This window comes from Suncus etruscus, chromosome 4, assembly GCF_024139225.1.
Source record: "Suncus etruscus isolate mSunEtr1 chromosome 4, mSunEtr1.pri.cur, whole genome shotgun sequence".
Lineage (NCBI taxonomy): Eukaryota > Metazoa > Chordata > Mammalia > Eulipotyphla > Soricidae > Suncus > Suncus etruscus.
In genome coordinates, this window is record NC_064851.1 from 10241015 (window position 1) to 10268124 (window position 27110).

The 27110-nt window shown below is 43.7% G+C and overlaps 1 protein-coding gene across 2 annotated transcripts in view; it reads left to right on the forward strand.

Annotated features, from left to right (window-relative positions):
• LARGE1 (LARGE xylosyl- and glucuronyltransferase 1) overlaps nt 1-27110 on the forward strand; it is a 479868-nt gene that overhangs the window by 285683 nt on the left and 167075 nt on the right. For both annotated transcript variants that reach the window (XM_049771991.1, XM_049771992.1), the window contains exon 6: nt 5262-5433. In XM_049771991.1, the coding sequence (XP_049627948.1) occupies nt 5262-5433 (172 nt within the window). The remainder of the gene's footprint in view (nt 1-5261; nt 5434-27110) is intronic.

Genomic DNA, 27110 nt, shown 5'->3' on the forward strand with positions numbered 1-27110 from the left:
CATTGTGTGGTATTGCTAAATGCTCCCACTCACTTTTTGAGTGACCACATGGTGAACATTCAATTTAGCATCTCAACTCCAGCCCCATGCTCCAGCATCCTGCCCTTTTCCCTCCATGTCTCAACAGATTTAGTCCTAGACATTCAGGTCAGCTTCCAAGGTGACCACTCAGAAACAATGTAAGGAGCACAGGATTTGTCAAACATTCTTTCCATGAGGATGATTTCTTTATGAAACATTAAAAGGGGTGGTTAGAGGTATAGTTTAGTGAGTGAGACACTTGACTTGCACACAGCCAACCATGGCTCAATTTTCCAACACTGCACAGGGTCTCCTGAGCATAGCTAAGGGTGATCCCTGAGCACTACTGAATGTGACTTCAAACCCAAATAATAAATTAAATGAGTAAAAATATTAAAAGAGCCCGGGATGTGGCTCAGTGGTAGAGCACTTGTCTTCCATGGATGAGACCTGGGTTCAGTCCCCAGCACCATAAAACAAATAAAGCAAATAACTACCATAAACAATAAAAGTATAGTATTTAGTGGATTTAAAAAAACAATAAATATCTCCAGAATGGTAGTAGAAAAACATGCAGACTATAAATACAATCAATCCTAAGGGAGAAGCAGAATCCATTATCCTCATCTTACAGGATCAGAAAGTGAAGACTTAGAGAAAGACATTGGGAATAGCCCATTCCAAAGCCTTTGTTAGCAAGCTGCCATCAGCTTCAAAAAGATACATCTGGTTGGAGACAAGGTCTGGGTACGGACCCAAAAATGTAGAAATGAGAAATATATGTACAGAGATCAGGGGTCAGGCATGGAAGTAGAGAGGAACACTCATATCATGTCAGGCTCCAGTGAAAGTTTGGGTGAGCCCAAGACTTGGTCCTCTTCCTCTCAAACTTCCAGAATGGGAATCAGAAATCTCCATCTTGAGGCTGTTGGGATGAATGGTTTGTATATCTGAGGCACCGAGTCTGATCTCTGGTAGCACATAACCCCCATCACTTCTAGGTGTTCTCCAGCAATACCATACTTGGGCCCCAAGTTTGTGAGGCTGGTGCTACTGGGCTGAGGATCATGGAGATCCCTTATCTGATAGGAACCAAAGGGAGTTGAAGGGGAGTGGAGCAAAAGGTAGTGGTTTCTAGTGGAAATTTGAGGATGGGATGCTATTAAAGTAATTATATACTCTTTCTAAGAGAACTGTTTTTAATAAATTAAATCCATTTCTTACCATTTGTTCTTGCCCCTCAAAGAGTTGCTCTGTTTTCTACCTTTTCCTGAGATCTTTCTTTCTGAATATAAACTCATCCGAATGCTTCCTTTATCTCTAATTGGACACTCTGACATAATTGATTATGTATTAAGTCGGGGACTTGGGGCGACATTCAGGCCTAGACTCATGTTGAGATTAATTTATTCCCCTAGTCCTACTGTTTTGAAAAGCATCTGAGTGCCTCACACGCGTGTTAAAAATAAAGCTGAGAGTCAGGGCACTCTAATTAGACGGCTTAACCCAACACTCTGCTGTTCAGTCTTCACCAAAGCTCTCCTGCTTTGATGGTGACCAAAATAGATGAATAAGTTAATCAAAGGTCTGATTAAATCGCACAGTGCTGAAGCATGGACTGATGATTGCCAAGCTTCGGTTGCAGCAGAGTCCCTGGAGAGGAAAGAAATGGAGCTGAGTGCCAAAGGCCAGGGCTTCCATGAGGAACAAAGCTCATTCGGAGAGAATTACTCTGGTATTTTCTTGGTAAATCCTCAGGCCTCAGATTTTTTTAAGTGATGGCTAGTCAGAAAGCTAAGTCCAGAAGAAGGAAACCATGGTTTAAGAAAAGAATAAAGACTTTCTACTGGCAGATTTCCACTTATGCCTCTTGTTTATTGCAGTTATAGGCAAATAACTTGCCTTTCTGTGCCCTCCATTTTTCTATCATCCAGTCACCCATATATGCATTCATCATTCATTATCCATACATCTATCTTCCATCCATCTACAGACCCACATACACCCAATCACTCTACCATTCATCCATTCATTTATCCTCTGTCTTTCATCCATCTTTCATACCATCCTCTATCTGTCCACTCTTCATCCATTCCTCTTTCATCCATTCCTCTTCATTCACACACTCAAACATATACCTATTATCCATATATTTTTGATTCTGCATCCTCTAATTCATCAACCCATCTTCATATTTATTTTTTCCATCCATTTTCCATATGTCCATGCATCTACGTATTTATTCACATAACCTGTTCATCTACCCATCAGTCATCCATTCATCTATTCTATATATCCTTCAGACATTCACCACCCATCCTCCAACTACCCATGCACCCCCACATTCACCCATCACTCATCATCCATCCATCCTACATCCAAGAGACCCACACATACATTATTCATCCGTCTATTCTGCATTCCATCCATCAATCCACCCATCCCTCTATCCATCTGTACATACACTCATCTCTCATCATTTATCCATCCATCCTCTCATCCATCCACACATTTATTCTCTAACCTTCATTCTTATATACATACACACATTCCTATGCTTCCAATCTCTCACTCATCCATACATTCCTCCAACCTCTATGTGTTCTCCTTCCTTCTATCCATCCTTACTGGCCATCTTCCTATCCATTGCACAAATAGTTATTTTGAATCTCTCTTTTATAAAAACACTGGGTCTTTATCTTGCCATCATTTATTTATCATGTAATGACCCAGTTACTGTCAAGACTTTTTCACCTAGCTTCTTCTCTAAGGAGGACGCTTCACCCTGCTTGTGTCTCATTATTGTGATGCAGAGGACTACATCCTTTCCTGAACCCACTTAACCCTCTGGCATCTTGGCTTTGTCCAGAAGAGCATTCGGCAGGAGACTGGTCTTTGGGAGTTTAAAGAGGTTGGACTTTCTTGTTCCACCCTGTGGTGATCCTTTTGGGTTCCAGCAGCTGCTGGCATTGACTGTTTGGACTTAGATGGTAATAGTAATGCCCCCACTCTTCTGATCCCTCAAGACTACAGGTTTTTTGTTTTTTTGTTTTTGAAACAGACTCTAAATTCTGCCTTTGCTTTGATAAATAGTTCTTTGGTTATTAACGTTTTGCTCCATTACTCAGTTTGGGGACACTGTTTTTTCCTTCCGCCCATATCCTGGCCTGTAGAGTGAAGAGTAAGCACCGGAACTAACTCTCTTATATAAATGGTAGAAGCTTAGAAAGGCTGAGCAGACTAGTCCAGAGTCACACCACCATAGTCTCTGACTGCGATGTGCCCTCTCCAGCACCCCAGGCTTATTGCTGTGCAGTGTCCCAGTGATTGCCTCTTCAATGGATGCTCCTTAGAGCCATGGCTGCCTGAATATTTGGAGGAAGGAGAGGTAGATTTCAAGAAAAAGCATGGAAGCGTAGGTTGACTGAGAGTCTGTGGGTGCTAACCATGTGAGTCCTTTGACCCCTTCTCATATTTCCATCAATCAAGTGCTACTGAGTGCATCACCCACCAACATCTTCGTTTTATAGAGAAATGGCTTGGGTCTTTCTTGGATTTCTTTATTTAAACAGTATAGATAGCATGTTTACAATAAAGTTGGTGTTTGTTCACAATTGCAAAGTTTCTCATGATTGAGTTTCAGTCCATTTCCAACACCCTTCACCAATGCACATTTTCCACCATCAATGTCCCCAGTTTCCCTCTCGCCCTCCCCTGCTGCCTGCCTCTGGGACACATATTTCTTCTCTTCTCTCTCACTCTTTCTTTCTCCCTCTCTCTTCTCTCTCTCTTTCTCCCCCTTTCTCTCTTTCTCTCTTCCCCCTTTCTTTCTCTCTCTTTTAGACACTGGTTTGTAATATTGTTACTGAAGGGGTATCATGCCTATCACTTTCCCCAGTTGTTGTCCAGAGTGATCATTTCCACTATCATTGTCATAATGCCCCTTCTCTGCCCTAACTGCACTCCCTAACCAGGTCTTTATTTTAACTTTTTAGTCTTTCTACCTCCTACATGCCACCCAGTTTCACAGTAACAGGGGTTGCAGACAACCAGTGACTCCTAGTCTTAAAGCATGGCTGGATAGTTCAGTCCTTTCTATTTTCCTGGTTAAATTTGTTCTCAGTTAAAAAAAATTTTGTTCTCAGTTATACAAAGGACCATTCAAAACAAAGAAAAAGGATTAAGTATATGAGCTTTTCTAAAAAAACAAACAAAGTGAACTTATAATGGAATGGGTTTGAGAGAATCTCTTCCTGAATTTTGTGTCAGTGTGTCACTTTGCTTGTCCATCTATCCATAAATATCTGTGTATCTATGAATCTATACATGTATAAATTTGTCTGCTTCTATGGCTCTATAGAAAAACAATCTCATTATCTCAGAATTAATTCTTGCTAGTAACTTGTTGCTATTCATTTCTTTTTTTCTGTATAAACTCAGGTGGTTGTATTTTTGTGTTGTTCAACTATACATAGTAGTTATTAAACCAAAATTATTTAAACCAAAATTATTTAAAAGTTTGCTTTGGGGGCTCGGAGAGATAGAAAACACAGGGTCCAAGATGTGTGTTTTGCATGCAACTGAACATTTGGTCTTTGGTATCACATGGTCCTATGGGCTCTTTCTCAAGGGACCTTGAGAAAGGTTTCTGGAAGTTTCTGAACACTGCTAGGTGTACCATGGAGTGACACAGGTCATCTCTGGTACTGTGGGCCCAAGCAGTACTACACTCTTCAGACTTTTGCATTGAACTACCAGTCCAGTTTCTAGGAGAAACCCCCAGATCTCCTCTGCACTACATGAGCAAGAAAACAATACATTTGAAGAAAACCACTAAGTTGTCATCCTAAAACTCAGAAACAGAATATGACTTCGAGATATGTACCTGCCTAGAAACAATTAGGACCAAGTTGTATACATATGTATACATATGTATATTTTTCCTCCAATGGGTCTATGTAATTTCCCGATAACAAATTCATTGTAAAAATCCGAGTGCAGTGTTTGCATGTAATAGCTTCTCCATCGGCATTATTTTTCTCCTCCCTTGATTCAGATGTTCCTTCCCCAAAGCATTCCATGGCCAGCATATAAATTTTAGAAACCTTGTTTATTCAACAACTAGCATTTATCATATCCTTTTGTTATGTCTCAAGGCACTCTTTGCAATGTGCATGCAATAAAAACACTTAACCTAGTGATTTCTTTTTCTTCTCCCCTTTCTTTCCTACCCTGTCTAGTCGGAAGTGTCCTGGATCCCCAACAAACATTATTCTGGGATTTATGGTCTGATGAAGCTTGTCCTGACCAAGACTCTCCCTGCTAACCTGGAGCGGGTCATTGTGTTGGACACGGATATCACCTTCGCTACAGACATTGCTGAGCTCTGGGCTGTGTTCCACAAGTTCAAAGGTAATTGTAGCCTGTTTTGTTTTATTTGTTTTTCTGCAATCATTCAAAGTGTGCATATTGCCCAAAAGAGAGATGCTCTTTAATTTTTAATGGAAGATGATCCTTTAGTGAGGTCGGCCAAATGGAATGGGTAAGAAATTTCAAGTCAAATTGTGCAGCATTTGTAGGGCCATTTGAAACATATTCTAGTAGAACTGAAGTTTGCTTGCATTCCCTTAGGAAGTGGTGACTTGTGACTCCACCCTGGATTTAGGTGTATCTACCTAAGACCCGTCCATTCCTGGGAGGGGGGGTCTTAGGAACCGGATATTACGTGTATCTTTACCTGCAAGACCCCGCCTATTCCTGGGAGGGGTCTTGGGAAGGTTAAATAAAGCCTTTGACCCAGGGGGTTAAGGTCGTTTGGTCTTTTGCCAGGATGGAGGTTGGAGGTGACATGGATGAAAGAAGTAAGATGCAGGGCTAGCTAAGAATGGCATGCGTAAATGGTTAGCAGCCACATCTGTTGGCCAGGGCAATAAAGATGTTTTCTCTCTGGAAGCCTGCCTGTGAGTGAGTTCAATACCCATCGCTTTCCTGGACCCAGTCACTTTCCTGGACCCAGACCCGCCGCTTAATGGGAGATGGAGCCACATGGCCAGGGCCTAAGAACAAAGGCCTCCATCCACCATCCAAGCCCATCCTAAAGGCTGTTTACTACAGTGACTGTGCTCAAGGGAGGAAAAAAAACAACATTTAGGATATGTAATATGTGATCGATTTGAAAGGTGTGAATTTTGCATGAAGATAGTGAAAGCTGACGTCCTGGGGTAGGATGATGCCTTCATATGAAGGTTTTCTCTGCTTATCAAATGATCCTTGGTGGCTGCGGAAGCTGGTGAAATAGTGGAGATGGATATTGATTATTGAGTGTTTGAAATGTTCTTGGGGCTTTTGTTCTCGTTGACTGTGATGGTTTTTCATTTCAAGGAGATCTATAAGTTGGATTTTTATAAGCCTTTTCTCCCAGTGGGGTTAGTTCCTTCTTCATTTCTTACTGTATCTCTTGACTCTGCCTCGAGGTAAGTGGGAGGAACTGGCAGGAAATCATGAACCTAGAAAAGTGTATTTAACTCTGGCGTGGATTCTTGAGAGAAAGACAGGTCAGCGTGGATTTGAGACTATGATTTCAAAACCCCTCTCCCAAATGTCGTCTTTAAAATCCCATTATTTTATTTTTAAAAATCCGACTCTAAATTCGACAGATGCCATAAGAGAGAAACCTGGCAGTCAAATACTCACTTTCTTTATTTTTCTCTCTAACCACATTTTGGTTTCTGTGTCTAAAATCCCTCCTGCCTCCTCTCCCTAGTTTGAAATTGGGGCGTTTGGACTCCTTACTGTGATGCCTTTTCATTTCCAGGAGATCTATAAGTTGGATTTTACAAGTCCTTCCTTCCAGTGGCTTTGCTTCTTTTTTTGGGGTGAGGTGGGATGGGGGTTACACCCAGCAGTGCTCAGGGGTTACTCCTGGCTCTACATTCAGAAATCGCTCTCGCCAGGCTCAGGGGACCATATGGAATGCCAGGATTCGAACCACCATCCTCTGCATGCAAGGCAAATGCCCTACCACCATGCTATCTCTCCAGCCCCTGGTTTGGCTTCTTCTTTGTTTTTTGTTTTTTGTGTTTGTGTTGTTGTTTGTTTGTTTTGTATCTCTTGTCTCTGTCTAGAAAAGAGCAGGAACATTTGTTTATTTCTTTTATAGTTGTATCATCACAGGATATTCCACTTGGCTTCTCCTTCTGTTGAAGGACAGAAGAACAATTTCCTCACCCAGTGCATTCTTTGTTGCTTCTTTCTGTTTCCCTCTGAACTCTTTGAGAAAGACTCTCTACTATTCAAGGAGGGGATTATTACGACAGGACCCCAAGACTCTCCCTTATTAAGATTGAAACTTTCAAATCCACCTGTGTTAGTAATGATACTAGTAAAGACTACATCTAGGGGTTCAGGGGTGTCTCAAAGTGTTAGCTTTGCAAGTACAAGGACATAGGTTGCATCCCTGCTTTTGCCCACATGTTCCAAGCACCATCCTAGGAGGGGCTCTGATTTCTGGGATCCCTGACACCACAATTTTTACATTCAATATCTGACATATAGCCAGGTATATGTGAGTTTCACAGCGAAAGTGTGCTTCATACCCCAATGAGCCCCTCAACTAAAAGGGCATATGAGCATTGTGGCCAGGAGTGTGACCCCTAGTGAGCATGTGTCCAAGCGATGCAGATTTTTAAAGGCATGCAAGAAGGGAGACAGAACGGGGGTAAGGCACTTGCTTCTCCATCCCCATTGTGAGCATTACACCAAAGCTTGTATGGCCTCTAGTCATTGCAGAGGCAGCAACCAGGAGAGGAAAAAAAGGAGGGAGAAGAATGAGGAGTTAAAAAAAATTGAAAGAGACATTTCACAAAATGGTTAAAACTCAGTGTAGTGCAGCTTTCTGTTCTCTTTATCTGAGAAGACAGGGACCTACAATTTGAATTGACAAATATGGACATCAGTGTTCATTGGGACAGTGGGAAAGAATTTTGCCCAGAGTGGAGATCCAAATGCATCTGTGAGCTGATTCTGTACTCAACCCCCCTTCTAATCCTGTCATACAGATGATGTGTTGTTTTGAGGGAGAACAGTCAGGGGATCATACCCACTGGGGGATGCTTTTGGCTTTGTGCTCAGGGGTTGTTCCTGGCAGTATTCAGGAGACCCTCTTGTTGTGCCAGGGATTGAACCAGCCACATGCAAGATATTTCTGCTTGTGTTACCTTGAACTTACAGGGGAAGGGCCTTTTTATGTGTATTCTGTGCTGTTCTGTTCGCATAAAGGCTGTAGTAGAAGCATTTGGTGATTGGTTTCTGGAACAGGTATTTGTTACTTCCCCACCAATATAAAGGGAGATGATTGGTGAAAGGCTGAGAGTTAGGCCTCTCTGGAAAAGGGTTTAGGATGGCAGGTGGGACCGAAAGTGCTCAGAGGGCAATGCTCAGCCTGCAATCTTGCCATAGTGGTGGTTGTGTGCTGTGGAAAGCACTGATTATACTAACTGCTGGCAATGTGGGTGACCTTAGGGGAGGGAGGTCCTAGACCACTGACCACATCCACCCTCCCATAGCCCCACCCACCTCCAGTGACAGTGGAAAAGATGATGGGCATCTTGCAGATGTTCTATTGCAGATTTCTTTTTTGGGTTTTTGGGGTGTTTTTTTTTTTTCGTGCCACACTCATCGGCACTCAGGGGTTACTCCTGGCTCTGCTCTCAGAAATCACTCTTGGTGGTTCATGGAGAATCATGTGGAATGCCAGAGATCACACCCAGGTTGGCCACATGCAAGGCAAACAAATGCCCCCCTACCTGCTATTGCAGATTTTATGAACTACCCCTCACCTGGCTATCTGTCCCTGTCCAGTCCTGCTTCCTTCACTTCCCTTTTACCTGAGCCTATTTCCAAGAACCCCATCAGCCTAAACACACTTTACTCCCTCAATGGATTTCCTGGGAAATTCAACCAGCGATCTCAGGTCAGAGCTCCAAGACTTCCTTGAATAGTTAGAACTCAGCAGAAGCACTGGAACAGGTGACTGCTAACTGGAACATCGGTGAGTGGGAAATCACGCTTAGAGTGTCCCTTGCTAATGGGATTCTGTAGCCAGAAACGATGACCTCAGCATCGGTTTAAATAGCCCTGCTCATCCATGGAAGGGAAGGTCCCCAGGACACTTTCCATGCCCTTAGCTGGCCTCGGGACTTGGATTTGGAGATTCTTAGCAGCTCTGGGCCAAGGTCATGACAGGAACAGGAAGTTGGCCTAAAATGAGCTAACAGGCTGCCCTCTATGGGTTCACTCTCTTCTGGGTTTATTCCTAGCACAGTGCAGAGAAACACAGCACCTGCCTTCAAGGCGTTCAGTCTGGTGGACTGAGTTATATTTGCACACACCAGCAAAGAGGTACAGAAATATGTGAGGTATGCCAGAGCCCACAGTACTTTTTCTGGGAAAATACAGAACCATGAAGAAATAAGTAACTTCTCCTAGTCTCCATATGGCTTGTTAGTACAGATTTCCTTGGTAGAGGGGTGTGTGTGTGTGTGTGTGTGTGTGTGTGTGTGTGTGTGTGTGTGCGCCTGTGAGAGGTTGAGATTCCTTTCCCCCTACATTGGAGAGAGACAGAGAGAGAGAGACAGAGAGAAAGACAGAGAGAGAGAGAGAGAGAGAGAGAGAGAGAGAGAGAGAGAGAGAGAGAGAGAGAGAGAGAGAGAGAGAGAGTGAGAGAAGTTGAGATTGAGATTTCCTTCCCCCTACATTGGAGCAATTAGAAGCCAGGCCCTGGAACAGGAAGATGGCAGCCCCTGTAGGAAAGACCCATCAACCTAGAACATTCTGACCCAGGAGGGAAAACTCCCTGCTCATCAAGATAATTGCAGCAGACATCTTTCTCTGTAAACATTATGAGTGATGTGGAGACAATTTGGCCTGGTTAATTTTTCTGCTTTAGAACAGCTCGTTACCTAAGGTCACGGTGCTTCTTGTTTTCAGATCACTTCAATTCCAGGGTGGACAGGGTGAAAACCCCTTACCCAAATCCATTCTGTGGATAGTCTGGTAAGAAGTTTTGGAGTGGGTTGCTTAGAGCAGTTAGCATGGAAAATTCCCCCAGCTGGTGGGTTTTTGCTCTTGACCTAAAAAAAATAAATAAATACAACTGAGATGAATTAAATACAACTCTGATGGCTCAAATAGCAGAGCACACACTAGGCCTGAAGAAGCCCAAGTTCCAACTGGAACCATTCTAAATGCATGATCTCCCCACAAATAGCACTGGGAGTGACCCAAAAATTAGATCTGTTTTTTGTTTATTTTTGGATTTTGGGGCCACCTCCAGTGACACTCAGGGCTGTATGCTCAGAAATGACTCCTGGCTTGGGGGATCATACAGGATGCCGGGGGATTGAACCGAGGTCCATCCTGGGTCAGCCACGTGCAAGGCAAATGCCCTTCTGCTACGCCATCGCTCCAGACCCTAGATCTGTTTGTGTTTTTTTTTAATCCAGTTTATTTCACCATCTCAAGGGAACATATGTACATATATGTCCCAAACTGAGACTGGAACAAGAACAAGCCAAAACTCCTGTTTGCTGATACAAGTGATTTGAGTGTGTGAGTTTTTCAAAATAACACTGCCAGGGACAGAGCTATATAGTAGAGTAGGTAAAGGCACTTGCCTTGTACCTGATGAACCAGATGACCCCCCCACCTCCACCCCAGCATCTTCTCTGGCACCCTGAGCACACCTAGGAATAATTCTTGACTTCAGACCCAGGAATGGTTGCTCCTGAGCATAGCTGGGTGTGGCCTCAAAACAAAATAGCACTGCCCTACAATGGGACTTATATTGTGTCCTGCTTTCAGAGCATGGCGTGATAATATCAGCAGTTGCCTGGTCCTATAGGGTGAGCTGGGGGGAGACAAAACACAACCATTAATATTCTAAAGTGCAGCAGCCCGTCTGGGCCCATTTGCTGGGAAGATTTTACTCAGCCTCTTCCTTTCCCTAAGCCCCATGGCCAAAGCCACACTGCCACCAGTGCTTTGAAAAGTGCCCTTGGCTCTGTCTCTCAGTGGATAGCAAATGCATTAACAGCTGTAACCTAGATAAGGCAGTGATAAAGCAATAAGAATCAGACAGCTCCTCCTTTAACTTCCACCTTTGGTGCCTCTTTCTCCTTCAGGAATGTCGGGTGACACTGAGTTCTGACTTTGCCTCGTTGGTAAATGCTCTTCCAGTCAAAGGTCTGGACCCCATGGAGCTGGCCCCCAACCACGAGGGTCACTTTCACAGCCTCTGATAATTAGCAATAAGAACCAGAAAAGTTATTGGAAATAGGAGCCATTTATTTGGCCACATTTACTGGGTTTGCTAGGGGCCCAGTGGATACAGGAAGCTGGGAGAGTTGCCAGAATCAGATCTACTCAGTGCCTGTCTCTTTGTGTCCCTGTATATTTATACTGATGGGGGACAGACATCAGTCAAACCGGTGGAATATAATGTAGATGACCCACATAATTGGAGGGTGTGTGTCTCTGTGAGTGCTGCTTGAATATTCAAATAGGTTAATAATAATACTAAGAGGTTCTTTTAAAACAAACTGTGCTAGTTAAGCAGAGATGTGAAAAAGTTGGAAGAACATGAGGTCAGTTGTCTAGGGAAAGAATGGGGTTGCTCTCACAATATAAGAGTTTAAAATGAGGATCAGCAAGTGTGTTTTATTAGACCAATATGGTCCCCTGTATGAGGTCCGGGACAGTGGAAGTCTGACCAGTCTGAGGGGGAAGGACATGATCTGATTGGTGGTTTCTGTGGCTCACGCTGGTGACCCATTGAATGGTGGGAGGAAGTGAGGAGCCACTTAAGAGATTGTTACTGCCCAGGAGTGGAGCCTCATTGGCTCAGTCCAGTTGAGCAAGCGAGAGACACGTCCAGGTGAGGCGAGAGACACGTCCACCTGTTAGGCCACATTTGAGGGTCACAGCTTTGATGTTCTAAGGATGGGGCTATGCAGATGACACATTGGGGTTAGAGATGAGCCAGGAGGTCAGGTCAGAACTGACTGCCAGAAGATGCATATGTGACAGGAGGCATATTTCAAATTTGAAATGCCTTGCCTGGAGAGACAACACTAAGGCACTTAACTTGCATGCAGTGACCCAGGTTCAATTTCCAACACACCATATTGTTCCCCAAACGTGCCAAGAGTGACCTCCTGAGTGCAGAGTCAAGAGTTGCCTGAAAGCATCTCTGAATGTATCCAAAACACATACATACTCACCCATATTCATTTTAGGGGAAATATTATACTAGGCTGTCACATGTCACATGGGAATACTGAAGAAAGAGTCATGAAAAACCATGTAAAGGCTCATGTAAAGAGTCAATTAAATTTATGTAAAGATTCATTTGTAAAGTCATGGAAAGGAACAACAGTATTTCTTTAAATATTCTTTTTCCATGTAACTTGTTGATAATAATGTTGACATAATTTACTTTTGACACAAAGTCACTGGATCATTCCCAGAATCCATCACTGCTTTTAAAAATAGTGATAGCTTAGCTCATGTTTAAAAGTGTTGACACTTTGTCTTTGTTTTGCTTTGCTATGGTTTTTTTTGGGGGGCCTCATTAGTTAGTGCTCAGGGTTTACTCCTGTTCTGTGCTTGGGGACCGACCAGACGTGATGCTGGGGATCGAATAAACCTTGGTATATCATGGGCAAGACAGTATACTATATCACTATACTATTTCATTCCAGCTCCAAAAGGTCAACATATACCATCTTGGTTTCTCCAGTTACCTCACCTCACCCCAGGCTCCCCAAATATGCCCTTGTACTACTTTCAGCAGAACTGTTATTTCTTAAGTACATCTTCTGTTCTAGGCACTGAGCTGGGAGCTCTGCACATTTTCAGAGCCAAATAAACGGGTCCCCCGAGAAGCGAAACAACTTTTTGTGCTCCAAGAACAATCGCAAAGCAGCGCAGAACCCCAGCCAGTCTGGTTCAAGAGTATGAGATCTCTCTCTCTCTCTCTCTCTCCTGCCTCCCGCTAGGATGGATGGGGCTTGTGTGTGCGTCATCACACAGGGGTGACCCCTGGTCGTGAATCACCCAGGGCCCCCCGCATGCCCTAGATTTCCTGCGCAAACATTTGGAAATCATAATGTGATTGGAGCCATTTGGGAGAAACGTTGTGAAGCCATGAATAATAGATGCATCCCTGCAACTTGAAGCTCTTGGAAGAGAGCCACGATAAAGAGTCAGCACAGAGTTTTCACACTAAAGGGGTGAAGACAAGAAAATGACCGTCCTGTAAAGTACATGTGTGGGGGGCCTTCCACACTGCATCCAGGGTGTAGCCTGAGGGGCACAATATTGAGTATTAAAAGACTTTCTGGAGTTCCTCAGACCCATTTCAGCTAGTTTTTATTTTATTTTATTATTTGTTTGTTTGTTTGTTTGTTTGTTTTTGAGCCTCCAGCATGCTCAGGTCTGGAGACTCCATTAGCAATTCTCACTGGTCCAAAGGACCCAGTGGTTCACTTCAGGAGCATAAGATGTGTTGTTACTCCGACCCTACAGTGTTGGGCTATTCAGACTAGCCCAGTGTTACCAGAGGGAACAATTTTTAATTTTATCTTATTTTACAATGTATTGACTTTTTGAACATGCTTTAAAGGAAAGGTAAGAGCACAGAGGTAAGGAAAATATTGCTCTAGCACCAAGTTTAAAACTGAGGTGTTAACACTTGGGTGTTCCCTGCACAAGATTTTTTGCTTGTTTGTTTGTTTGGGGGCCACACCTGGCAGCGCTCAGGGGCTACTCAAGGGTTACTCAGAAATTACTCCTGGCAGGCTCAGGGATCATATGGAATGCCAGGGATCAAATCCAGTTCAGCCTCATGCAAGGCCAATACCCTATCCAATGTGCTATTGCTCTAGCCCCTTTCATAAGATTTTAAAAGCACTTACTCTGGGCCTACCATTCCATAAAGCTCTTTATCAACAAATTTATACCATTCTCTCACCATCCCCATTATTGGTCCTGTTTTCAAAACTGAAGAAGTGAATTTAGGGGAAGCCACATAGCTTGCTCAGAGACTCCCTACTTTCCTTACAGAACTGGGATTTTAACTCAAGCCCATTCTAAATCCTAAGGTCCTCACACTGCACCCTAAGCCACCTCGAAAAGGAAGGAAAAGGCAGAGAGCTTCAAGTCTCTTCAGAGAGACCTACATGACAGTCCCACCAAACCAAGCTGCAATGATCAGTGGAGAAAGAATGGAGCCAATGGGAAGGTCCCCAAGGACTGATACATCAAAAAGTTGGACTCAAGACTCTCAGCTCCTCACAGAACTTTCTAGAAAATTGTCTCTAAAGTAGGTGTAAAAGGCTAGGGAGATAAGATGGGGTAAGACTCTTGCACCTGAGCCTGGTTTGATCACCAATAACTCATGGACCCCCAGTATCACCAAGATCTACTCCCCTCAACACCAACAAGTGGTCCAAATGTTCCTTGACCCTTTGTACTCCCCTCTGCACCACTGGATTTCACCATAGAGGCACTTGAGCAATACCAAAATGATCCAAATATTCCCTAATACCACTGGGCTGCAGCATCCTCAGGCCCGAACATTGCAATGTTGAACCAGTCGAGAGAGACCAGTCAGAGTGTTCTTCCCAAGCCACTTGGAGAACCCCTCTTCCCAAGCTTCTTCCCAAGCCACTTGGAGAATCCCTTGGGATACAGTAGCTATGGACCCCATCCTGTAGCTCTTTGACTTCAGCCATCTCTGGGCCCCAAAGTTTAGATTTACTGTGACAGATGCCCACCCTGGCTGGCCTCTCTCCTTGGGCTTCCTTTAGCATCTTGGGGAATAGCAGATGAGGCTCAGGACAGCATGTCCTCGGTGCTTCCTGGAATCCACAAAACCTACAGTACGGAGGTGCCTTGTTAATCAGTGATTTCAAATAAAAAGACGGCACGGAACCTTGAAAAGTATAAAGTATGACATTTTTGAAAGACATCTGTAGGACTTGCTTTATTCTCATCGCTGGCCTCAGAGCTGTTTTATTTTAGACGCGACATTTCTCCCCCCACTTCCCCACGTTTCTGTCTCCCTGAAACAAGGGGAGTGTGGGGGGAATGGGGAAACAGCTTTTGCAAAGGAAGACGGTGCATCTCAGGATCCCTTGGGTCCACTTATTTGCAGGATGATCTTGGAGGCAAGTTTGCTTTGACCAGGCTCTGGTTTCTGCAACTACAAAAGGAAATCCGGACAATTCACAGCACAGTGAGGTCTGAGAGTATTCGACTGCTTCTACAACCTGGGAGATGGTCAGTGTAGGGGCTCCCTCCCTTTCTGCTCCATCTCTCTCTGGCTGACCTCATTCTCCTTTCCTTCGTGCACCAGTTCTCAGGGGTACTCTGTGTACTCTGGCTGTCGCTGAGGGCACTGAGCAGGCCATCATCCCTGTTCAGGCAAGTAGAATGAAGACAACTTGACCCCCAACTGCCCAGACAGATGACATCTTGCCCCAAATTTAGGGCTCTTGTTGCAGGGAAGAAAAGCATGAAAAATGTCAAAGATGAGCCTTCTCAAAGTGCTTTGCAGTAACCCCAGCACCTGCATCCTGTATACTTGGGAGAGGGACTTCTGGTCTTTAGAAGCAGGACCAAGCTTAAGCTATGCTGGGTACAAGGCAGGTTGGACCTCAAGGGCTACATGTTAGATTTTGGTTCTGCTCAAAGGAAGTGACATTGCCTTCCTTGCCTTGCCTTGCCTTTTTCCTTTCCTTTCCTTTTTCCTTTCCTTTCCTTTCTTTTCCTTTCCCCTTTTCTTTCCTTTTCTTTCCTTCCTTTCCTTACCTTTCCTTTCCTTTTCCTTTCCCATTTCTTTCCTTTCCTCCTTTCCCTCTTTCCTTTTTCTTTCCTTTCCTTCTCTTTTCTTTTTCTTTCCTTTTCTTTCCTTTCTTTTCCCTTTCCTTTCCTTTCTCTTTTCCTTTCCTTTCCTTTCCTTTCCTTTCCTTTTTCTTTTCCTTTCCCATTCCTTTTCTTTCCTCCTTTCCCTCTTTCCTTTTCCTTCCTCTTTCCTTCCTTTTTCTTCTTTATTTCTCTTTCTCTCTTTTTTCTTTTCTTTCAAGGCCACAGTCAGTGGCTTGGCAGCATTCTTGGGGGCTATTCCTGCTACAGTGCTCAGCATTCACTCCAGCCCTTTGAGCATCTCCCTGGCCCCTCTCTGATCTGTCCATCACAATTCGATTTGAGACATTCTGCTGAGTGCCCAGATGAAGTGCATCCCTTCTTCACCACCAGCCTGGATTTCTTCTTGAGGTCTGAGGTTGGGGAGCCACTTCTCTTGGCCTCAGCTCTCTCTTTCTCCCCACCCTGCCACCCATGCTGTTCCCAAGGGCAGACCTTGGATTCTCTCATATAAGCTCCCACTCCTGTATGTTTTTTTTTTCACTTGTTTTTCTAGGGGGAGTTGTTTGAGTTTCTTTTTCTTTGGGGGGAGGAATACACTTAGAGGTACTTAAAGCTTACTCCTGGTTCTGTGCACAGAGGTCCAGTTCCAAGCTGGATTCAGGGACAAAATGGGGTGCCCTATATTGAAACAGGGACAGTTACTTGCAAGAAAAGTACCCTACTTACTGTCTGTCTAGCCCAGGCAGGACTTTATTTAGGGCAGGTAAAGGGCACCACCTAGGCAGTACTCAGGATGCCTAGGAAACCCTTCTAGTGAGTCTCAGCAAGGATCTGGCAAGACCTGAAGATGCAATGCTGATCAGGTCCTAAGTACTGGGGATTTGGGGGAACATCCCAGTGGTACTCAAGTTGGGAGTTAGATGCAGATGTTCCTCCAGAGCCATTCCTGGAGACACTCACGGATCTCTTAGGCTACACCAGGAGATGCTTGGGCACCTACATGATGCTGAGGATCGAACCTGAGTCAACCACATGTAATGCAAGTGCCTTTACCCCCAACCCCTAGATTTGACATTGAAGAAGGGAGATACTCATAGCAGAGTATATACTGTGCTTATGACTCCCCCCTCCAAAAAAACCTGGGTTGAGGTGTCAATCCCACCAGGGAAGGAGTAGGCTGCACATCCAAGTATAGCAAGTCTCAGAGATACACAGAGAGAAGGTGAGACAAGAAGGAGGGACTGGTCAAAAGAAACAAGTTAAATGAGATTTGCCATGCTGGACCCCCATCCTCTGTACCTTCTGTGGCTGTCACCTCATTTTTATACTGACTTCCAGTCTCTGGGCCATAGTCAGAGCATGCCTTGGAGACAGGTGACTCTGGGGGAACCAATAATTTTTCAGCATGGATGCAGCCCCCCCTCTTTTATTTGCCTCAGGCTCCTGCCACCCTCCTTCATCACCTCTGCCCCTTCACATACCTTCCTGACCCTTATTCTGGGACCAACTGGACATAGAATGGGCTGTCCAGTGTTGGGTTCCTGGACTGCAATAGACAGGAACATCCCTAAGTTGTGCGAGGACTCCCTGCCCTCCTCTCTGACTATCCGTTTACACTCAAAGCCAAGGAACCTTGTCTCTCGTGGGACCCTCAGGAGTCTTCTTCCTGGCAAAGTGGGTAAAGAGATTTTAATTATTTTCAGATTAACTTCGAAGTGGATCTGCCTTCCCTATTAGAAAAATCATTTTACTTCCCCAAGCTGCTTTGTTGTGGTTTAGTTGTGTTTTGTTTTTGTTTTTTTTTTTTTTTTTTTTTTTTTTTTTTTTTTGTGGTTTTTGGGTCACACCCGGCAGTGCTCAGGGGTTATTCCTGGCTCCAGGCTCAGAAATTGCTCCTGGCAGGCACAGGGGACCATATGGGGCGCCGGGATTCGAACCGATGACCTCCTGCATGAAAGGCAAACGCCTTACCTCCATGCTATCTCTCCGGCCCCTTGTTTTTGTTTTTTTATGAAAGGGGAGGAATGGTACATTAATAACTGCCTCATATTAGGGTAATTGGGGAACTGGTTTCTTGTAGCATGACATTAATAAAGAGCTTTTTGCCTTCTGCCTCTGCTTTCTTCTTGTTCTTTCCTCATACAAAAACTTAATCTCATGAACTGGAGCAATTGTACAGCAGGTTGTGTGCTTGCCTTGCATGCAGATAACCTGGGTTCAATCCCTGGCACCCCCTATGGTCCCCCAAGCACTGCCAGGAGTAATTCCTGGGCTCAGAGCCAGTAGTAACCTTTGAGTATCACTGGGTATGACCCAAAACACAAAACAGAATTATTTTCAAATTTCAAGGGGTCAAGCACTTGCATTGCACATGGTCAGCACAGTTTCAATCCCCAGCACTGCAGCGGGTCTGCTGGACACTGCCCTGAGTACAGACCCAGGAATAAGCAGAGAACACTGCTGGATGTGACTCCAAAATAAACCAAAATTTAATTTTCTTCCTTCCCACCACACTTCCCTTTGCTGTTATTAAATTTGTCGCAGCGACCAAGGGTCACACACAGGCCCAAGATGATATTTGTTCAATATTACTGTAGCACTTGACAGACCCACAAATCAGGGCGCACATACTCGACCCCGATGCTCATGAAGGCTTTCACATGTGCTCACTGTAGCCCATATTCTGAGCTGTGGCACATGTGTGTGTTGGGCCTGATCCAGCCCTGGGTGAATGGGTTTGAAGTAGGGTTGTCTTGAGACTTAAAAATCCAAGACAATTAGAAGGGAGGAAATTGTGGAACAAGTGTAGAACAAACCAACTTTCCCTTGCAATTTTTATTTCCCCTCTCCAAATCACCCCAGGAGGCAGTTAACAGTTAAACAGTGTTAGTGGAAGTTAACAGACATATTTGTAAAAGGGGTGGAAGAACAGGAAGAGGAGGCTAGGGCAAAGTCTCTTCATATATGCAGAACTCACCCATTTTTTTTTGTTTAAATGTCCCCAAAGGGTTACCCCCCCCCCAACATGCACACAGTGCAACTAGACCTGCATGTTGTATCAGGAATCTCAGAAAACAGAGCTACCAGAAATCATGTGAGACCCTGGAGATTCAAACGCATGACCACATGCTTATAAGACATGCGCTGAGTCCCTGACCCCCCCTTGCTTTTCAAATTAAATTTATTGGGGGGAGCCACACCTGGTGATACTCAAGGGTTACTCCTGGCTATGCGCCCAGAAATCAATCCTGGCTTGGGGGACCATATGGGACGCCAGGGGATCGAACTGAGGTCCGTCCTGGGTCAAATGCATGCAAGGCAAACACCCTACTGCTGTGCCATCGCTCCAGCCCCCAACTTAAGATTCCTGACAATCAAAGGAATAAAAGTTTACCTGTTTCCCTTCTTCGACCCCACCTCCTCCTTACTGTCTCCCACATTCCTTCATTTATGCATGTATTCTCTGTCTTTTTCAATAATTATCTCTTGCACCTCTTAACCACTCCAAGGCTTTGAAGATGAAATTATCAATGGAGCTAGAGCGATAACACATCAGGTAGTGTGTTTGCCTTGCAAGCATCTGACCCAGGTTCAATTCTCACATCCCATATGGTCTCCTGAGCACTGGCAGGAGTAATTTTTGAGTGCAGAACCAGGAGTAAGCCCTGAACATCACTGGGAATGGCCCCCCAAACAAAAACAAATTAAAAAAAAAAAAAGACACCAGACTCAGGATCCTCTCATTTTGTCCTCAGAAAGGTCTCTTAAGTATATTGATCCAGCAGTGAGGAGTTGTTCCTCTAGGCTGCCTGGAAGCATATAGATCCCAAGCTGAGTTCAGAACTAACGCTGCTAGCCACCAGACACGAGAATTGGCTTCACACAATTCCTAGATGCCAGATTCAGACACATAATTGCATGTGTAGAGAGTACCTTGAAAGGGAGAATAATTCAGAGTCAGATGGAACCATGCATTGGGGAAAAGCAGTCTGGCCCAGCGGCTTGGCAAGACTCAGAGGCTTCTGAAGGGAAGAGGCTCTAAGATAAGTAAGAGTGAGGTGGGGGATGGAAACATATGAACCTCTGGGGTCTCTCCAAGAGGGGATGCCATCTGCAGAGTCCGGAGGGTCTGCAATGGTTCAGGCTTTAATCAAAGGAACCACACAGCCTGTGCTTCACACTGACCAGGTGGGTTGATTCCTTTGATCTTGAGCTCTGATGTGCCTTTGCCAAGAATTCGGGTCCCCAGATCTCTCCGTCTTGCTGCTGTAACTAACCACCTTCAAGTCTTAGCTCTAATCTCAACTTCTCAGCAAGATACTTTTCAGACGTTTCCCTTTTATTCTGCAACCCCAGATTCCATCCCCGCCTTCTCACCTCACTCTTACTTGTTTGTCTCTTCTCATACTAAATAACATTGATCACATTCTAGTTTATTCTCACTGATGGAGCTGACATCTCAGTCCCATCCAGGAAGCAGCTGACACTCAGGGACCTTGGCACTGGGACTTATCCTGAGAAAGTGTGTGTGTGGGGTGTGTGTGTGTGTGTGTGTGTGTGTGTGTGTGTGTGTGTGTTTCTACTAATACACAAACTCCTGATGTGTTCCCAGCATTTAGAACATTACCTAGAGTCTAGCAGATAGCTCGGTAATATTTATTGAATAAATGGCACACGGAGAACAGGATGATTGATTTTTTTTAAGAGTGACAAATGAGGCAAAAGAACTGCAGAAGATCTTAGGAGTTATTACTTAAGGTTTTATATATCACCAAAGTTCAGAGCTTCAGAACAAGGTAGTTAGTTGGTGGTAGTGGTGCTGATGGTGGCAATAGTAGCTGGTATACAGTCACTTTGTTTATTGCAGCAGATCTAACTAGCTCCGGGTTCTATAGATGGCAAGAATAGCATGTTGACTAGCATCTGTATACAGCTTTTTATGTTGTTAACTCTTAAGAAAATGATAACTATTTTCTTATAGCATCACAGGAGATTTAATCATCTCATATTTTATTCAACGATATGTGCAACCAACAGAAAGTTTGGTGGAAAAATAGGTAATTTCTAAGATTATTTTATATATTTATTTTATTTAAACACCATGGTTAAAGTTGATCATAATACATCTGGTTCAGGCATTTCAATACTCCCAACACAAATCCCACCACCAATGTGACCTTTCCACCACCTTTGTCCCCAGTTTCCCTTCCACCTCCACCTCTCAATTCTACCTTATTAGCAGACACAAAATAATGTATGTTATAGTGCTTGTTACAATAAGTTGTTAGTTGGCTAATGGAATTATTGAAAACATTTGGGTAAAAGAACATTTGTGAAGATTATTATATCGCACGATGGGGTCATTAAAATCATTGTCCTAGGGTTTCCTGAGCTTTTTGTTGCTAGTTAAGTCTTCTGTGTTTCTGTTTTTGTTTATTGAGTTTAGTTGGCTTCTAGGCTACTTTCCCATCTAATTTGCTGTGTTCCTCCTGGGGTGTCAGTATTGTGGAACTGGGAGGTGTTGTGCAGCTGTGGTTTATGAGTGTGGCTACTGGGACTTCCGGCAGTGGGGGGAGAAGACCCCAGAGTTTTCAGCCCAAAGACCAGTGTGCCCATGTGTTTTGGAAGCTTGGCTTGCATTTCTTCTGAGATTAGTTGTGAAGCTGGGCTGTTGTTTACATGGCGGCTATGGGATGTGGGAGTCTGTTACAGCTTTTTATTTACTGTGCATAAGTTCATCTCTGAGGACTGATTCTAATGGAAGCAGCAGCACAATAATAATGATTTAGTTATAGTCTTCTCCTAAACAGCACCCACTGCAACAATCCCAGTACATAATTAGCTGAGTTTATATGTACCACTGGCTCCCTATCCCTTAGCTGTTTCCAGTAGGTTCTGCGCTATTTAAATGGGGCCTTATAGAACTCACCAATAAGATGTACATATGTAAATTAGATGTTGAACAACCAACCATATTGTGTGTGTGTGTGTGTGTGTGTGTGTGTGTGTGTGTGTGTGTGTGTGTATGAGAGATATTTCAAGGCCTACTTTATCTGACCCCACCCTGCCTTCTAAACCCAGTGGAGCAAGCACAGGGCAATACCAGAACCTGGGTTTGAGGCTGGGCTCTCCCAAACATTTAATACTTGAATTCTCACTTTCAATGGAAGTCATATTGTAGTTCTTAATTCTTCAATGCTGTATTTTTCACATTTGACTGGTTATGAAATTGAGATATAACTTTACAAAAGCAACAGGACAGATGTTATTTTCCTCCAGGGAAATGTTTGCTAGATCCTGCAACCTCTCAGAATCCAAAACAAAAAATAGGGTCCTATTATTTTTCTGAATATGATTTCTCCAGCTTTTCCTTTTTATCTTGGAGTGGTGGAGGAGACTTGGGGACTGGGTAGGACTTCTCGATTGGAGAAGAAGGAGCTGAATTGGGAATTCAATTGGTTAGTATAAGAGAAGAGTGGAAGGGTTTTTGCAGGATCTTCCTTGAGTCCTTTCATTGTTTGGACATATAGTCCTAGAGCATTTTGTACCATTGGTGTTATCCATAGAAATATCTCTCTTGTGTCTGTCATATGATTGTTCCTACCTCTGAAGGGTCCTTCGCTTGTGAAGACTCACAGCTTGGCTCTTGGAAATGCATTTTCATATAGAGTGTGAGCAAAGGGGGTTGGGAAATGGGGGCATTGAGTAGTGTGATACAGAAACATTATTACTTTTTTTCTTTCATTTTGCCAAGAGATTTAATATAGTCAGAAAGTAAGCTCAACATTCCAGGAAGTCACCCACCCAGAATTCTTCTCTTGCTAATCCAGACATTCAGTAAATATTTATTAATATATTTATTAAATATAGTAGTGACATACATGAGGCCCTTTGATATGTGATCCATTCAAAATTTATGTCACTGTCTCATCCTTTGAGAAAATCAGAGAGTTCTGGGAATATTTTAGGGTTACTTGCCATTCATGTGAATGACATCACTCAGAAGCTGTGACCTTCCCAACTTAAGCAAGTATGAGTCAAGGGGATTTTGATGTTATCTGTTGTGGATGTATAGAGTGCATAATGAGGCTGAGGTCATTCAGGGGAAAAGAGGAGTGAGGAAACAGGTATGGGGCACATCATGAGGCTGATGGTGAGTGGCAGTTGATGAAGAGACAGTGGGAGAGACAGAAAGCAAAAACCTGTCACATGGATTTATTTGTATAGATGAAGACCAAAGCCATCTTTAGACCCATCTTTTGCTTTGTCTTTGTTTGTTTGGTGGTCACACCCAGTGATGCTTAGGGGTGATTCCTGCCTCTATGCTCAGGTATCACTCCTGATGATGCTCAGGATACAATTTGGCAGGCCAGGGAACAATCTCGGATTAGCAGCATGCATGGCAAGCGCTCTAACCACTGTGATGTCGCTCTAGTATCTAGATCCATGGAATGGCTCTCTAAGTCAGATCCATGTCCCACTTCTCAATTATATGTACTTCAACCTATTTCCACTCTTTTTTTTTTCAAGAGGGTTAATATTTTTTCGGGGAGTTGGTTTTGTTCACACCCAGTGATGTTTAGGGGCTACTCCTGGCTCTACACTGAGGGGTCGTTCTGGTGGTGTTTGGGGGACTATAAAAGACGCCAGGAATCGAACATAGGATGGCCATAGGCATAGGCTATTGCTCCAGCCTCCCATCTCCCCCTTTTTTTTCTTACATAATCTGTACTTATATTGAAACTTAAATTTGATTTCTTATTTTTTTTAAGTTATAAGGTCATACCTGGTGATGTTCAGAGGTTACTATCTGCACTCAGGAATTATTCCTGGTGGTGGTTAGGGAACCCCAGGGGCTGCTGGGGATTGAAGCCAGGGTGACCACATGCCATGGAAGCACCCGACCCATTGTACTATCTCTAACCTCTTCCCCTTCTTTTTTTTTTTTTTTTAGCCTCTTTCCCTTCTTGCTTAAACTCAACCACAGCCTCAAAGATGCTTCATTTGTGACTTTTCTCAGCAAGGGTTACAGATCATGGCCTACTCAGTCACAAATGTATATATTGAGCAGACAGATAAATTATACTCTCTCCAATGTACCTCAAAGCTTCATAATAGCAAGAATACATATGATGGAATTAACTGGATCAAAACCATTTTTACCCATGAAAGACACAGTGAGGGAACTTTAGGGAGGCTGTAGAATTTATGTTCATCCCTACAGGTGACAAGATGGACCAACCTGCTTCTCCTCCGCACACTCAGGAAGTGAGGAACACTGCACATGTCATTGTGTGCCTATCACAAGGACACACATTTTTCTCCTCCTAGGTGCATATACATAGATGATTAGCGGCTTCTAATACATGACAAGGACGGACGTGGCCTGTCAAGGAAGACAAATAGCTGTGATCTTCTCAGGAGGTGCACCGACTCACCCATCTGGAAGAGCACCGCACGCAGAGTTGTGTGTATGGGTTCTAAATTGAGATGGATGGAAGGGCCATTTGTGGGAATGCTGCCTGTCAGGGCAGCCTAGCTCTCCTCAAAGGAAAAGGTTCTTTTCTTTAACCACCATCTCCCTGACAAAAGCTGGGCATGGGTTAGTCTTAAGGGACAAAGATGGCAATCTGGTCATCTGGAGCCTCTCTTCTTGACTCTTAGACATGGAAAGACCCTGGCTCCTTTCTTAGGAGAGTAGACATTCTTACAAGAACAAGATAGAGGAGTCCTCCTTGCTCCCCGCAATTCCGCTAATAATTATCTTATAGTTTTGAAGTGTTATCCTACAAAGCTATGAAAAAGTCAGTAGAAGAGGCACCCTGGAAAAGATGGGGGTGGAGAGGGAAGGATGAAAGGAGATGATAGGTTGACATTGATAAGACTTTCTTTATAGGAACATTAAGGGGATTCTTTAACCATACTCCAGAGGTAGGGGGGGTCTATTACCCAACCATACTCCAAGTTGGGTAATACTTGGCCAACTTGGCTGGCTGGTTTAGTGCTAGGACCCACAAATACAGAACTTCCTGGGCCCTGTGTGGCCAGAGACCACCAGTACCACCCCAGCAATGCTGGGAGCTTCCATTACTATACCCAGTGGGGGCTAGGGCACCATGAGGTTCTAAGGTTCTCATTCAGGTACAGGTACAAACTTGGCCAGGCCTGAAGTTTAATCTTTCACAAGTTAATTTGGGGAGAAGCAGGAAGGTTTTGAATATACATCAAAGTTGGAAAGGTGATAGAATTCCTGTAATATCCCGCACCTGGTTCCCCTTGTTTCACTTTCCTATTCATGGCTATACTGGCAGAATGTACCAGCGATGCCTGGTCCAATCTGAATGGCACATGCTGCTTAGCTATTCTGCATAGATTAACTCCTTTCGTCCTTACAATAGCCCAGCAGATGACAAGCTGGCTCCGTTTTGCTGAGAGAAAACCCAGCACTCCAAATGATTGTGCACTGAACCCAATCATCTCCTTTGTAAAACAGCAGTCAAGAGCTCAGCCTTTCTCTCTCATTTGTTTATTCCCTTCCCAATAGTTTTTTATTACTGTTATATATTATGGAAGTGTATGAACCAGTAGAAGAAGGTATATCACTGAGAAAGTGAAGCCAACTCAATCTTGTATTTAAGAAAGAGCCTAAAGAAATTGCATGTGTCTTATTTCCCTAACACATACTTGAGAAGAGAGATGTACTGGGTGAATTGGCCCAAGATGCTTTCTTTCTTTTCTTTTTTTTCTATCTCACAATGACCCCCAACCTTTAGGAATGGGCATATTCCCATATGGTATCTCTATACCATATGCTTATATCGATAAGGATAAATATAAGGATCTATATTTTCCCTGTTACCACCATTCAAGTGATCTGATTTTATATGACAAAGAACTTTTTTTGCTACTTATTACTTTGGGTTTTTTTTTGGGGGGGTTGGTAATTGTGACTACACACACACACACACACACACACACACACACACACACACACACACACACGAGCAGCTGTTTCCTCCCTCATCATTCCTTTCTCCTTGGCTTAGTTGTCCTTAGTCCTTTTATTATTGTCTACTAGTTTGTCTGTTCATGTGGTTTTGTCCATTCATCAATTTTATATCCTGATATTGCACCCAGAGGTGATACTATCCAATAGTCGCTTTCTTTCTGACTTATCTCATGTCGCATAGTCCCCCGAGTGTCTTTCCTTTCCCTATAAATGGCATTTCATCTTCTTTATAGCTGTGTTGTATTCCATGATATAAAGGCTCTGCGTCTTCTTTATCCAGTATCTATTGACAAACACTTTAGTTGTCTATATTTTAGCTGTTGTAAATAGCACTTCAGTAAATATCAGAATGGATATGACTTTTGGAGGGGGCCTCCCCAGTTGTGCCCAAGAATCTGAGGGCCATACCTAGCAATACTTTGCTGAGTTGTACATGCCTCACATTTTAGTGGTGAATTCAGCTGTGCCAGGGGGTCATTAGGATTACCCCAGTGATGCCAAGGATGGGGAAATCTATGATGCTGAGAATCAAACTTAGGGCCATCCATGCAAGACCTGGGCACCAATCCTTTAATCTCTGTTGATGTATTTAAGGGAATTAGTCAATGTACCCCTGTAATAGCAATTGGACTGGGACATGTCCCCCTGGACTGGGATATGCTCCCTGTAACTGACAACTGGCCTACAGTAAAAAGATAAGGCCTAGCAGTTGGGGGGGGGCAGGTTAATATAAGAGCAGAGCTTGCTGGCCAACTTGGGGGTCCAAGGCTCAGGCCCGCTCCCTGGCTGGGCATGGCTTGATATATAGCATCAGCAAGATGCATTTTGTTCCACCTCTCTCTCCTCTCTCTCAAACCCTGGAGCTACCGGCCTCCAAAGATTGGCCCTGGAGCTATTGGCCTCCTCTTCCTTCCCACACTCTAGCACTCTAGCTGATGATATCTCTCTCTCTCTTATATATGTATATATATATATATATATATATATATATATATATATATATATATATATACAATTTTCTATGTTAATGTTTTCATAGTCTTGCATCAATCTCAAAGTAGACTTGCAGGATCTTGCCCTAGGTCTGTCTTTAGCTTCTGGTGACCATTTTTTCAAAGTGGTCACTCCCATTAACATTCCCACCAACAGTGCA